Source organism: Cydia pomonella, chromosome 10, assembly GCF_033807575.1.
Source record: "Cydia pomonella isolate Wapato2018A chromosome 10, ilCydPomo1, whole genome shotgun sequence".
Lineage (NCBI taxonomy): Eukaryota > Metazoa > Arthropoda > Insecta > Lepidoptera > Tortricidae > Cydia > Cydia pomonella.
Genome location: NC_084712.1, coordinates 10,436,163 through 10,449,965, shown reverse-complemented (window position 1 = coordinate 10,449,965; position 13,803 = coordinate 10,436,163). Strand labels below are relative to the sequence as shown.

At 37.5% G+C, this 13,803-nt stretch overlaps 1 protein-coding gene across 2 annotated transcripts in view; it reads left to right on the top strand.

Annotated features, from left to right (window-relative positions):
• The window catches only part of LOC133522062 (uncharacterized), a 105,718-nt gene extending 91,996 nt beyond the window's left edge, over positions 1 to 13,722 (top strand). For both annotated transcript variants that reach the window (XM_061857256.1, XM_061857257.1), the window contains 3 exons: positions 2,872 to 2,964; positions 7,612 to 7,776; positions 12,860 to 13,722. In XM_061857256.1, coding sequence (XP_061713240.1) covers positions 2,872 to 2,964; positions 7,612 to 7,776; positions 12,860 to 13,377 — 776 coding nt within the window. In that variant the 3' untranslated portion in view covers positions 13,378 to 13,722. The remainder of the gene's footprint in view (positions 1 to 2,871; positions 2,965 to 7,611; positions 7,777 to 12,859) is intronic.
• Positions 13,723 to 13,803: the final 81 nt, after the last annotated feature.

The following is a 13,803-nucleotide window of genomic DNA, read 5'->3' as shown; positions in this document are numbered from 1 at the left end:
GGCATGCTAGATAGTCACTATGTTCTTCAAATTAAACAATATCAGCCTTCGTTTACTTTTCTCGGGTTTCCGGAGTATTATATTATTTATATTATAGACCTTTCCATATAAAAAGTAAAGAACCTCTACATTGATTCACATTATAAAAGATGTTTTATCGAGAGCAAATATTAGTTCAGATTGTAATGGTATTATAAATTTATTACGAAACAAGTGGATTATGCTTAAGACTGTTTTCTTGGTAGCTTGACTAGAGTAGATATTTTTTAATATTTATCTAATTCCTTGGCCGCACTCTGAAACCATAAGCGTTCATTTCAGTTTCAGATTTTCAGTATCTACACGACACCCTTCGTGCTAAAACAGTGCCTACCTACGCGAAAGTAGGGACTTTTGGCCACGGAATACTATAATATTATGTATACAAATAAACACATGTGCAACATCACTATACAAACCCCCTTATAGTCGCCTATCCCTGAATTTGAATAGTCTCGCGAATAATACCAACTTGGAACTCTGACAGATCCTTACAAAAGCTCTGATTATAATAGAACTCAGTCTACAAAGATGATCGATTCACAATAGGCGCCTTAGATTTATATAACTGAATGTCTAGGCTTTCTTCTGCTGCGAAGCGAACCATTGATCACGACTCACGACATCACTTGCAGCGCTTCGGTAGCTCTAAAGTCTAGCCAAGTTTAAAAATACAAATCGGATGAAAACCTTAGATAAATCTCTTACGATAAATGCACGTGACAATGCTTTTTCAGTTTAAGAATTGTTCACGTCTAGTTTACTATAGATATTTCAGTACACAGACTTATCAATAATTTTTTTTTCAAAAAATGGCGCCAGGAACCACAGGACCTATAAAAACTCACAAAATGAAATTGTAAGCTATTTTTATACTACGTCGGTGGCAAAAAAGCATACGGCCCACCTGATGGTAAGCAGTATCCGTAGCCTATGTACGCGTGCAACTCCAAAGGAGTTATATGCGAATTGCCAATCCTAACATTACTCCGCACCCTTGTAGAGCTCTGGCAACCTTACTCACTGGCAGAAACACAACATTATGAGAAGGTTCTAGTGTTATTTGGCTGCGGTTTTCTGTAAGATGGAGGTACTCATACTCATAGTTTATTGATAATGTAAATTACAGGTCAGGCTTACATGACTAGTATAAATTACAGGTAGATAAATATACAAGATTCATAAATTTCAGAAATAAATTTAAATAACAAGTCGATTATTACGACATTATTATTATTATTATTTATTTAACTACATATATTTTAAGGTCAAGTACTTACCCAGTAAGTGGGGTACTTCCCCAGTTGGTCTCTGCTCTATATCTGGAATGACATCCACTGTGTTGTGCCCCACCACATACAGCGAGATGATCAGATGACATTCACAATGCCAATACCTCTCTTTTGGACGTAGTTTAAGGACATATCCGGGTTCAAAACCTTTTGTCTCTGTATAATAAGGATCCTGGTCGAATTTTTAGGCATCATTTATACACTACAGCACAATCGAGGTTTACACCCTCGATTTTTGACAACCACACACATATGAAAGGTTAATCCAAGTCGAGCAATAACGAACAAAGACGCAGCCGTACCCACCAATCTGTTCTCGATAGATAATCAGGCGTATCTTAATTTTAATATCAGGATATGAATTAGATCTGGATTAGTTATGGATCTGATTTACTTACTTATGCGTCCGATCTGTCAGTGTCAAAAGTGCCGTTTATGGTTGAAGAAACGTTACTTTTGACACTGACAGATCGGACGCATAAGTAATCCAGATCTAATTGACATCCTAATATAATGATTCTTTATTTACAATAACAATATACATAATGGATATATATATATATATACACACAGATATATATACACAGATATCCTAATATTAAATTAGACATACGGTCATAGACATGTAGTTGAGCTCATACCAGGTGAACTTTCTTCACTCAAACAGACCAAGTCAAAATTACTTGTAATTAGCTCTACGCACACGCATACATACCTATAACCCACCTTGGGCAGTTAATAGTAAAATCAATATTGGACCGAAGTCAGTAAATTTAACAAGCTAAAAGAACACAGTTTTTGTAAGTGAATTTTAAAGCCACATTCACATTGTACCCGCCTCGAGAATAAGTCCCGTAATACAACAGCTACATATAATTTAAATGTCATACATATACATACATATAATCACGCCTATTTCCCGAAGGGGTAGGCAGAGACCACGGATTTCCACTTGCTACGATCCTGACATACCTCTTTCGCTTCATTCACTTTCATGACATTCCTCATACATGCTCGTCGGTTTAGGGTGCTCTTGACCTGACCTTTTTTCAGGATTTCCCCGATTTGATCAGAGAAAGTCCGCCGAGGTCTACCCCTTCCAGCTCCCTCTTCTACTTCTCCCTTATACACTCTCTTTGTTAACCTTCTTTCACTCATTCTTTCCACGTGTCCAAACCATCTCAACATACCTTTCTCAATTTTTGTCACTACATCTTCGTTCAGTCCACACTTTTCCCTTTCCCTTTCCCTTTAAATGTCAAGGTACCCAAAATAACTCTAAACGTGGGATTTCATTATAATAATAAAACACGCAGCGTATGACAACGTCACGTCTTCCCAAGATTGCTTTTATTCCTTTATCCTCATAAAACTTAGGCGTGCTCTTAAAATACAAAAAAATAAAGATACTACAAACCCCAATTCACCCCGAGTCTAAAATTAACGTTCAGTTTAAGTGTCAAGGAGTCGACTTGTGAGCTTATCTTTAATGAAATTTGAGTCTTATAAATGGTTGGTTAAAGAGTCGTTTTGGTTGCAGTACCCCGGACGGTTTTGAAGGAGCGCTACGAGAGTGCTCCCGAGGAAGACGAGGTTGCTCACGACGTATCAGATCTCGAACACGACGATGTCGGTGAGTGGTTTTTTAATTATTTTTGACGGCGTCGTTTTAGGCCGCGTAGACAAAATCACTGGGCCGTGAGGAATTTTAAGTTAAAAGTTCTCGTTACGGTTAAAACTCGGAAGAAGTTAATTTAGGGAATACCACGATCAATTTATATACTTAGGTTTAACATTTTATTAATATTAGTGACTACGAGATACTTATTTCTCTTTAGTTTGTGTAGTGGAAATTGCAGATTATAAATATTGGTAAATATATATAAGTAATTATCAAATGACACCTACTCATTCATTTTGTATACTTATCTAATTTTTTTTAATATTACCAAAATATTTACAGCCATTATTTTCTTAATAATTAAAATTGAATAACATTTTTAGTCTCTCTTTATATTTTTTTATTTATGAAAAAAAATGTACCCCAAAAGTTGAGTATGTCATAATACTCATAATCATAACATAATTTTATCGGTTACCGACTGACGATTGTATCGTAAATTTATAATATTTTAAAATAACATCCTATTCTGGAGACAACATAAAAACATGGCTAATTTAGAGTAAGGTACCGCTCTTGAGCAGATTTTCCTTAATAATATAATATGCCGAAAAGGCAGAACTTAGAGCTAATAAAGCGAGATTATGAGGAGTCACGCGGTTCCTTGGGAGCCTTTTATCATTTAATCCACTTTTGCCCTGACGTGGCGAAGTGTTGATGCGGGGCTTAGAGTAATGCTGACATAAAAGCACTAAAATAGACTAATTTTATATCATAAAAAGTCTATTTCACTTTTATGGTTGTAATTAAAAGTTACAGAATCATTATCATGCAGGTATATAAAAGATTTGTGATTTAGTCGTATTTTATTGGTTTTATAGTTTGAATATTCCCGTTTTCAGTAAAGCCAAGATGGTCTGTTTTTTATTATCTTTCATCATGCTCTTCACGTTATAACATATAAGTGCGAAAGTGACACATGACATGACAAGTGATTAAAAAAAAACGACCATGATACCACCGCAGTTGCTTTTAGAAATTAGTGAACGCATTTTAGTACTTATAGGTACAATATCATTTACATACACCCAAGAATATTGAGGAACCAGATTACGTTATAGAGATGGTTAAAAAAAGTGATCATCAAACTACCTTGACTCGAGAGAAAACCAACCATCTTAAACGGTTTTTAACGAAAACAGTATATAGGTACTTCTACCCAAAATTTGCTTAATTTGAAAAGTGCTCGCTATCCTTTAATGTTTCATAGTTATAAGTTAATATAGTTTGCACTTCGGTGGGTAGGATGTTGCGTCATACTAAGTCACATCTTAAGAGCACACAATAGAACTAACGAGTACCGTCCTATGACGATGGCTTAGCTTCAGTAACTAGATACAGTTGACAACACTTTTACAATGCTGTCTGTATTAGCTTCTATTATACAGTTAGTTTAAATTTAGACTAAATTGCCAAATTATTATTGCTATCCTTATAAGTTAGGTACCTACTAGTGCGATCTTGTCAATTGTGTTGATCAAATCATAGTTGCTTTAGTACCCCTGCATTGCATACATATTTTTATGCAGGAGTCAGCATCAAAAGTAGCCGATTAGACTACGCGTCAAAATTCTCTACCGTTCTCTAAAAGCTAAACAAAAACTGTAGATTTCTCTTTTATACGTAGAACAATTAGACTGCAAATGATACGATTGAACGCGAACTGTACAAATCTACCTTTAGTTGGAAAAGTATTTCACGACGGCAGATACTTTTGGCACATTGCTTCTTCGGCTATTATTGATGATGACTGTATATATTGAATAATTACAAAATAACTATCGCAACATTATATACGGGTCTTTAAGGTCCTGTTACATTTATATTTATTATGTAACCAGGGCATAAAATACCTATAATTAGTGAAAAACAAAATGATTAAAAGAATATCGTTACAGCGACGCTTTACGTGGAACTATATCCGAAATAATAATTTATATATAAAGGCGCAGGTAGTGGTTTGAAGCATACCATTGAAGTTTCGACCTGAGCCGAACTCCTATATTCTTGTTGATCAGAACAGATATGGTAACTAAGAACATCAGTCGCGTCATGACCCAGTTAACAAAGTAAATACACGGGATTCCTCCATCCAAAGCCACTTTAATATATGTCAAAGTCATATGTTGATTAAATTGGCAACTTTCGCTTGGCTCCCACAAATTCCGCTACACATGAGAGGCTGAGTGAGAACCTCGTCTGGAGTTTTACGTGGTCTCAGCACGTATTTAAGTAGTGTAGTTGTAGTAAACAACTGTGCAGAAAAATTTGAAACCTTGCCAGGAGAAAACGTAAAAATGTATCGGTACTCGTAAAAAATATTCTGAAATTAGGGGTACGTTCCCATCACCGAGAAATGTCAAACGAATACCGTTTAACGCTATCAAGAAATATAATCAAATAATTAAATAATAATCAGATTTAGGTAACATCCATAACCCAGGAACAAATATCCATGTGTTAAATACAAATAAATGCCCATACAAGGATATTAACTTGAGAACTCCTTCGTAGGCATGAAAGGATTATTAAATGCGACGCTCTATAACAAAGGCTGTTTGTTAACATGATATGATTATAATGATAAACCAATATGAGGGTTCATTAAAATCCAATATTAGTTCATTAGGAAGCACTGCACGTATTATTATTACATTCCATCAAAGTACTTAAACCAGTCTTCATAAATAATTTCTAATTTAATTTAATAACCCCAGAAAGGGGATTGTCGTTTTGTTAATATATTTTAAAGAATAAGTAGCTATTTTACCAAATATTGAGCCTGAGATGTTTGTACCAAATAGGTTTTCGAAAAAGTAAAAAAAAAAACGGTTTTTATATATTATTATCTAAACACCTGTATCTATGTTTTGTAACTTAAGTAATATGCTAGTAATATTTTTAAAAAAATTAAGTCCCTAATACATTTGTAAATAGTGAAATTTTTAGATCTTTTTTATTGTTCCCAGAGAAGGCACCCGTCAGTTTTGGATATTTTATGTATAAACTAATATTCTATAACATATATTTTTTTCAATTTGTGTACTGCCCTATTACTGAACGATAACTCATTGTGCTAATCTTTTGTAGCTGATTCCACACACACACACAATAACAGATGTTGCCTCATCGTAAAAGCATACATTACTAACTTCGAAACGACAAGGCCACTGAAGACAATACAGTCCCGAGTAATTTCATCCTCAGAGTTTATTGCGGGTAGAACACCTTTATTGCCTCACTATAAAACTCCTCGCTCCGACCTGAAGCGATTTACTAGATTGCTGTCTGCAAAACATCAATGAGTTTATAGTTTACCGGGTTACTTTAGATATTTGTTCGTTAAGGTTGATCGGAAACTAAGTAATGAGGTCCAGAGAAGATATAATGGAGACTGATTAGAGAATATCTAGTTTTTTTTTGTAATTTTCCGTTTTAAAGATACATGAGGTACACACAAGATGCAATCATTTAGTTGGTCTGATAAAAAAAAAAACCTAACCACCGATACCCGTCATCACCAGTCTATTTGTATTGTATGCGTCTCCCGGTTGGAACAAACAAACAACAACAACAATCTTCATTTTCTGATACTGTTTAAATCCTCTTGTATAAGAATACCGAAAACTTAGTATTAATATACATTCCATGTTTTGTTACGACAACAAAAATATTAATTAATCAAAAAACAATTTTTTCCTAAGGTTTTTAATAACGGTGTCATTTGGAGTTTTAATCTACATAAATGCGAGATAAGCCCAAGAGTACTTCGTTTTAATTAAAATAATTGCCTCAATGAAAAGACGTCAGAATGTTTCGGAAAGTGTGTTTAACATAAATAAGTATTAAAACTTTCAATACATTTCTGAGTCGCATATAACACATGTATAAATGCTACCATTTGAACTCATTTATGTTCAATTAATTTCCCAAGCTTCCAGTATATAATATAAATGAGAAGCATGTATGTAATTGTCTGTACTCATAATATTAGACAACGCAACCGCTTTAGTATTCTCTTTGAGCTTGTGTTCCGAGTTCGGGATACAATTCTATGTATAACTATAAGTATAACTAAATATTAGGTGCTATTATAGAAAATCACTCAGTAGCAACATAACTGTGCATGCGATTTTGAGAGTCATTTGCTAAATCAGAATTCATCACAGCACTCGTAAATTGATATATTTCACCAAAGTTCGAAGGTGTAGTACCTTATTCAATAAATTACATATGTAACTAATCAAAAGGAGGAGGTACATAAATTATGTTATGAAGAATTGTGTTTATATACATAAATTAACTATCGTTAGTGTTAAGTAAAAATGTATCTATATAACTACACACAAACGTCTAAAAACCAAGATTGTAACTTATATGGAAGTCTGAGTACCCATTAATTTATAAGTATTCTTGTTCATCACGCAAATTTGTGCTGTTACCGGTATTCGGCCTCGGGACCGCCGGCTTTCTAAAACCTTTCCTGAAGGGCTAAACGCAATAATTATGTATAGCTAAATACACAACTAGGCTAAGCTGGTCAGGCGATGTACTACAACTTCTGTTTACAACCCCAGTCTCATATAATCTCAATTGCAGATGAATCCAACGACCGATGGTGGGGGGAGTCCGCAGTGCCGCCCGCACCGGCGGTGGCAGCCGTGCCTCCTCGACCTTCCGTAGCCACTGCTGCCAATGTCACTAGCATCGTGAAAAGCGAGCCCGCATCTTCACCTAGGCCTGAGAGAGATGGTGCAAATGATGGTAAGGCTTTTCTAATATAACATTTAACCTTTAAATCCAAAGAAATACTGATAAAATGTATACTGACATTGAACCTTGTTATCTCAGAAAATGAAGAAGGTTTGTTCTTTATTACCGAAGAAATACTAATAAATATTAAAAATGATATTTCGTGTAGTTCCAAGAAACTCACTTATTGAGAATTATGTGATGCCGGACGTATTTGCTCGGCTATTACTAGTATTATATTTACGAGTCATCATCATCTTCCTCGCGTTTTCCCGGCATTGTGCCACGGCTCATGGGAGCCTGGGGTCCACTTGGCAACTAATCCCAAGAATTGGCGTAGGCACTAGTTTTTTCGAAAGCAACTGCCATCTGACCTTTCAATCCAAAGGGTAAACAAGGCCTTATAATGATTAGTCCGGTTCCTCACGATGTTTTCCTTCACCGAAAAGCGACTAGTATATAACTATATATCAAATGATATTTCGTACATAAGTTCCGAGAAACTCTTTGGGTTTGAACCCGCGACCTCCGGATTGCAAGTCGCACGCTCTTACTACTAGGCCACCTTACTTCAATGCTCGAAAAATATAAGCCTCCTTCGGCAGTCGGGTGAAATAAATTAAAAGTTTACATTACGAACGTAAAAGTCTGTACTATCATTACAATTTTGCGTATATCTTTAATTGCGTTATAATTATGAATTATAATAAAGAAAAAATGAAAATAATAACTCTTAAATAGGTAAGTTGAAGTTTCAATCTTACCCCGCAATATGACATTTGGAGTTGCCTTGAAATTATAAAACCAATATTGCTTAATTAATATGGGAATGAAATTGCATCATCAATTCATCATTTCAAGTGAAATCCAAGCTCAAACAGACGTGTCTGTTATTGGAGATCAGTTTTATGATTTATTAGAATTTAATGAGCTTCATTTTGTGAAATCTTGAAATGAGGGCTTAATTAAATTTATTTTATTAAAATTAACAAGATTTAGGGCAAGGAATTAATTGACTCATAAGCTAGGGGAGATTTGTTTTTCAAAAGACTTGAATATTAAAACATTAATTTGTAGGTATTTAATATTTTATTAAATAAGATATTTTTACTCAGAAAAGTGACAAATATATTATATTTTTCGAGCATTGAAGTAAGGTGGCCTAGTAGTAAGAGCGTGCGACTTGCAATCCGGAGGTCGCGGGTTCAAACCCCAAAGAGTTTCTCGGAACTTACTGCTTTTTTTTTTTTCCTAGGGGGGAAAATGCATTACGCATACCACCCGGGTGCGGGGGGCGACCCGAGTGGTTATGTGGGACTCCCGTCCAGGCTAATGAGGCCGACGGTATACCCACTAAAAACCCCCCATATGTCACCTCGCCGCCTTATTGGTGGGGTTACGGGAACGCTTGCGCACTCATCCGCGACCCCACCGGCGGCAGCCGCCCGCGAGCGGCTCCCTCGCAAATGCCCGAAGGCCCTTCACGCTAGGCGCGCCAGATGGTTCGACGCGCCTTCCTCCTCGGCCTCCGTCCTGCAGTGTAGCGAACCCCCCCGAGCCCGCCACAAGGAGGCCACGGGCGCCAGAAAACTCCCAGCGCCCGGCGGCAGATGAGGTCCATGGTTCTGCCGCAAACCACAACTCGGCTGCAGAGGACAGGGAGAACGGCACACCGTAATACCGACACTCCTCTTCCTCTGCAGCCCCACCAACGCCGCTACTGCGGAACGGCCCCGCCAAGGTCGCAGGGGATAGGGAGAGTGGCGCATCGTGATACCATCACGCCTCTTCCCCTGCGATCCCACCTCGGCCGTCGAGGATAGGGAGAACGGCTCACCGCAATACCGACACTCCTCTTCCTCGACGGTCCACCTCCAGCGCGTCACAAGCGGGCTCACCAAGCCCACTTGGAGCGTCCTCCTCGGGCCAGCCCGCACCTCAAACAGGCCGGCCCTGGTTGCCTCTTCGCTTCACCGTGGGTGACCAAGCCACGGCTACTAAGCCCCTCCACCACGACAAGGTGGGCAACCCGCGGGGGGACCCCTAACCTAACCTAACCTAACCTAAGCCATATTGACGTTACCGTGAGGCTAGGTCGATTTATGTCATAAGATTGTCTCATAATATTTAATATGAATAAGTATATTTTGGCGACCGGTTTGGCCTAGTGGGTAGTGACCCTGCCTACGAAGCTGATGGTCCCGGGTTCAAATCCTGGTAAGGGCATTTATTCTTGTGATGAGCATGGATATTTGTTCCTGAGTCATGGGTGTTTTCTATGTATTTAAGTATTTATAAATATTTATATATTATATATATCGTTGTCTAAGTACCCTCAACACAAGCCTTATTGAGCTTACTGTGGGACTTAGCCAATTTGTGTAATAACGTCCTATAATATTTATTATTATATCTCCTTGGATTTCACGGGCCTATAAATCCCGGTCTTTTGATAGGCTTGCATGGGGATATAGATCCAACACGTAGAGGCCTCTTGGAGAGCTTTAATGTCATGTAGAACGCCTGCTGGAACCCGTTCACGGGCGCAACAATAGACACCAATGAACCGGTCGCAACAGGCATTGGGACTATTGTAGTAAAGTGAACAGTATAACGGTCTATGGATTGAAGTTTGGGAGGACAATGAGACTGGGTTATTGCAAAGACGTCCGGACACCTGCCATAACAATGTTTTCACTAGTTATCGAGGCAGGCGGTGACTCGCCGCCCACTAGATGGGCCCCTGAAAATGCCGTCGTGAAGACGACCAGGAGCAACACCGGTGTGAGCGGCTCAGAGGTGTCGAGAGGTGTACGCCGCTTTCTACCCAGTGGCTGATAACAGCCACTGTGCCAACTCGCGTCTTATGCAAGTTTTCACTTCCACCCCTGGAGCATTTAGCTCTAACGACTCCTCTCTGGACGGCCAATGAAGGCAAGCCAGAGCTGAGAGTCCTGCGGGTCCCGTTGGGGTCCACTCCGACCGACGAAGACACGCCGGAGACGGAGACCCTGACCAACTCTCGGGAGTACTCGGGTCCGTGGGGTCGTTACTCCCCAACAGCTCGCCACAAGCTGCCCTGTGGTTATTATTATTATTATTATTTATAAAAAAATAATAATATTTATTTATTATAATATTTATTATTATTATTATTTATTATATCGTAAAAGTGGAAGTCACTCAAATGAGCGATTGCCCTAATATTATTAAGGAAACGCCGATGTGTAGTGACTATGAGTCGATTTTTTTTGCTCCATCTACCGAATAAGAAAAGTAATCTGTGAATTTGTGTCGGAAATCATACAACGTTTTTCGTTAAAGTCAATTATTTTAAGGAATTTCGTTGGAATCAGATTGTATTAGCCCTTCAAACATTTCACTTTGATATTATTCTTAGCTCGAAATGTAAAAACGCTTTAATAATTTATGTTATTTTTCTATTGTTTAATACAAGTAATTTTTATTTAAGCAGACGCTAATTACTATTTGAATACGACTTGGTACCTAACATTAATTGAAATTACGTGATAGCACGATTAGAAAGCTTGGTATAGCGGAAATGAATATTTCTTTTTCAGCGCAGTATAAGCTGGTATGAAAGCTGACATTGGAGGCAAAAACTAAAACCGTTTCTAACTTATAAATGGCTATAAATAAAGCATTACGCTCAGCGCAGGGACAGTCAACTATTTTAAACGTCGCTTAAGAAAATATTTATATTTATGTTGTTCCTACTTTAAAGAACAGAAAATACTAGCTATGTTAATACTTATGTGAAACTTAGTAAACAGTACCCCTAGTGTAAGTTTTATCGACATCATAACGTGACGAACGCGTTTGCGTTAAGTGTCATTTTGTATAGGATTTTGAGTTTCCAAAACGTCCCGCTTGGCGCGCTCTTTCTAAATCACATACAAAATGAGACTAAACGCAAACGCGTACCTCACGTTTCGAAATCGAATTTATTTACACTAGGGGTACTGATAGGTTCCGATTTACATTTTTGCCTTTATGAAGTTAGGTTTAATTAGCCAATTATAGATCGTTTTATTCACGACGACGCGTGCCTTGACTCGAAATATCATGTTATTAAAAGGTTAAATTCGACAAATCTACGCGTCATTGTGGTTGACATGAACTATGCAGTTTTTTTACAAGCTTTTATTTAACTTGCTCTGTTAGTATGTATGGGACAAATCTTGCAAGTTAAATTTGATCCACTTCCCGGTTTCCGATGAAGCTGAAAATTTGCATACATATGTAAGTCGGGTGACAATGCAATATTATGGTACCATCAAGCTTATCTGATGATGGAGACAGGAGGTAGCCATAGGAACTCTGTGATAAAACAACGAAACCTAAATGTGTTTGGGGTTTTTAGAATTGTCTTGATGAGTATTAGTTGCCTGTGGAAAAAAAATTACAGTCAGCAATAAAATCTTGAATCAAAAATGAAATTTTGGCCAAAAGCTTATTTTAATTTGTATATCTTTTATATATGTAAAGTTCATTGAAGCACCTTAATTATCACCGTTGTGCCTACAATCTGTTATATTACAAAATATGGTAGGTACCAAAACCTACCATATTTTGTAATATAATTATGTTTTAGCTAAATACGAAGGCATCGTAAAGTTTGTTACTTTATTCTTATTCGTGCTTTAACTAATTTTGCCGTATAGATTTTTTAACTTTATTTTGCCTTTGTTAGGAGAAAAATTATTCATATTGATTAGTTTTTAAATCCGACGAATAATACATAGGTAATGCCTACATATTATAAATATTTTTTTTAAATGTTTCTACTTGATCAAGGAATAGCAGCAAAATGGATGTGGATAAAATGACAAGCAGTATATATTCTTTGTTTATTATTGATTACTTACTTTGTTTTTTATACGTTATATAAAATTGATATATAACAGCAAAACATTGACAAGGAACTGTAATTGCTTTTACTCTATTTTCTCATTTACGAAAGAGAGTGCAATCATAAATATCAATATTTTCTGTTTTGAGCATAGGAGATACAGATTATTTCTTTAGTAGTTAGCTAGTCTCAAACAGAAATGTATCAAGATTTATTTTTCAGATACATTCACCACTATGTATGCGTATATCATTGCCGGGGTGGCTGGAGCCATGCTGCTGTGCATCATCGCAGTGGTGGCGCGATGCGTGATCCGCAAAAGGAGCCGCGACCGCCCCAAGGGCCCCGACGTGTCCGCCAGCACTGACATCCCCAATGGCTTCAACGACAGCATATCAGAGGTCGATAACGACATCAACATCACGAGCCTATCTGTCCCGGTCGACACCGTTGATTCTGGCTTGAAGCCAGAAATGCAATTCACCGACGTCGCTCTCAGTCCGAAAATCAATCGGTACGTCGGCCGACCTGTGCCTAATACCTACCCTCACGTCAGCACTAACATGTACGGGCAGGTTGCCGAATTCCCCATAGAAATGCCGCTCCGAACTATGCCCCACGGCACGTTAGGTCGCGGTGTAGCGGTCAAAACACTGCCTCGCGTCCAAGTGCAAAACGAGACGGACCCTAATACCAGGAGTTTATATCGATATTCCAACGCCCAGTACTACTTTGGGTGACAACAAGAAAACCAAGGTACGGACGTATCTAGAACTTATTGTTTTTAGTGCAATGTAGTGAAGTGAATAGGTATAGAACTTAGTGGATTATGAACAATGTCCTACTTTTAAAACTGTGATACTGTGATATTAATAGAAGATCTTTCATAATGAACGCCACAGAATTCTATAAGATTTTAGGAATATGAACGTTCCGTCGGAGAGAATTCTGTCTAGTTAAATAATATGGAGAGTTTACTTGTTGTGAAATCAATTCTTATACTTGGTTGAGGTTTTGAAGTTGTAGTTTTGAATTGAGTTTATGATACTTAACTGATAAGTATAATATACTTAACTGATCGATGACATTAATTATGTATTACTTATCTACCTTTTATTTTACGTTCATAAACAAACCTTGCCATTTTCCAATTAAAACTTTTGCGT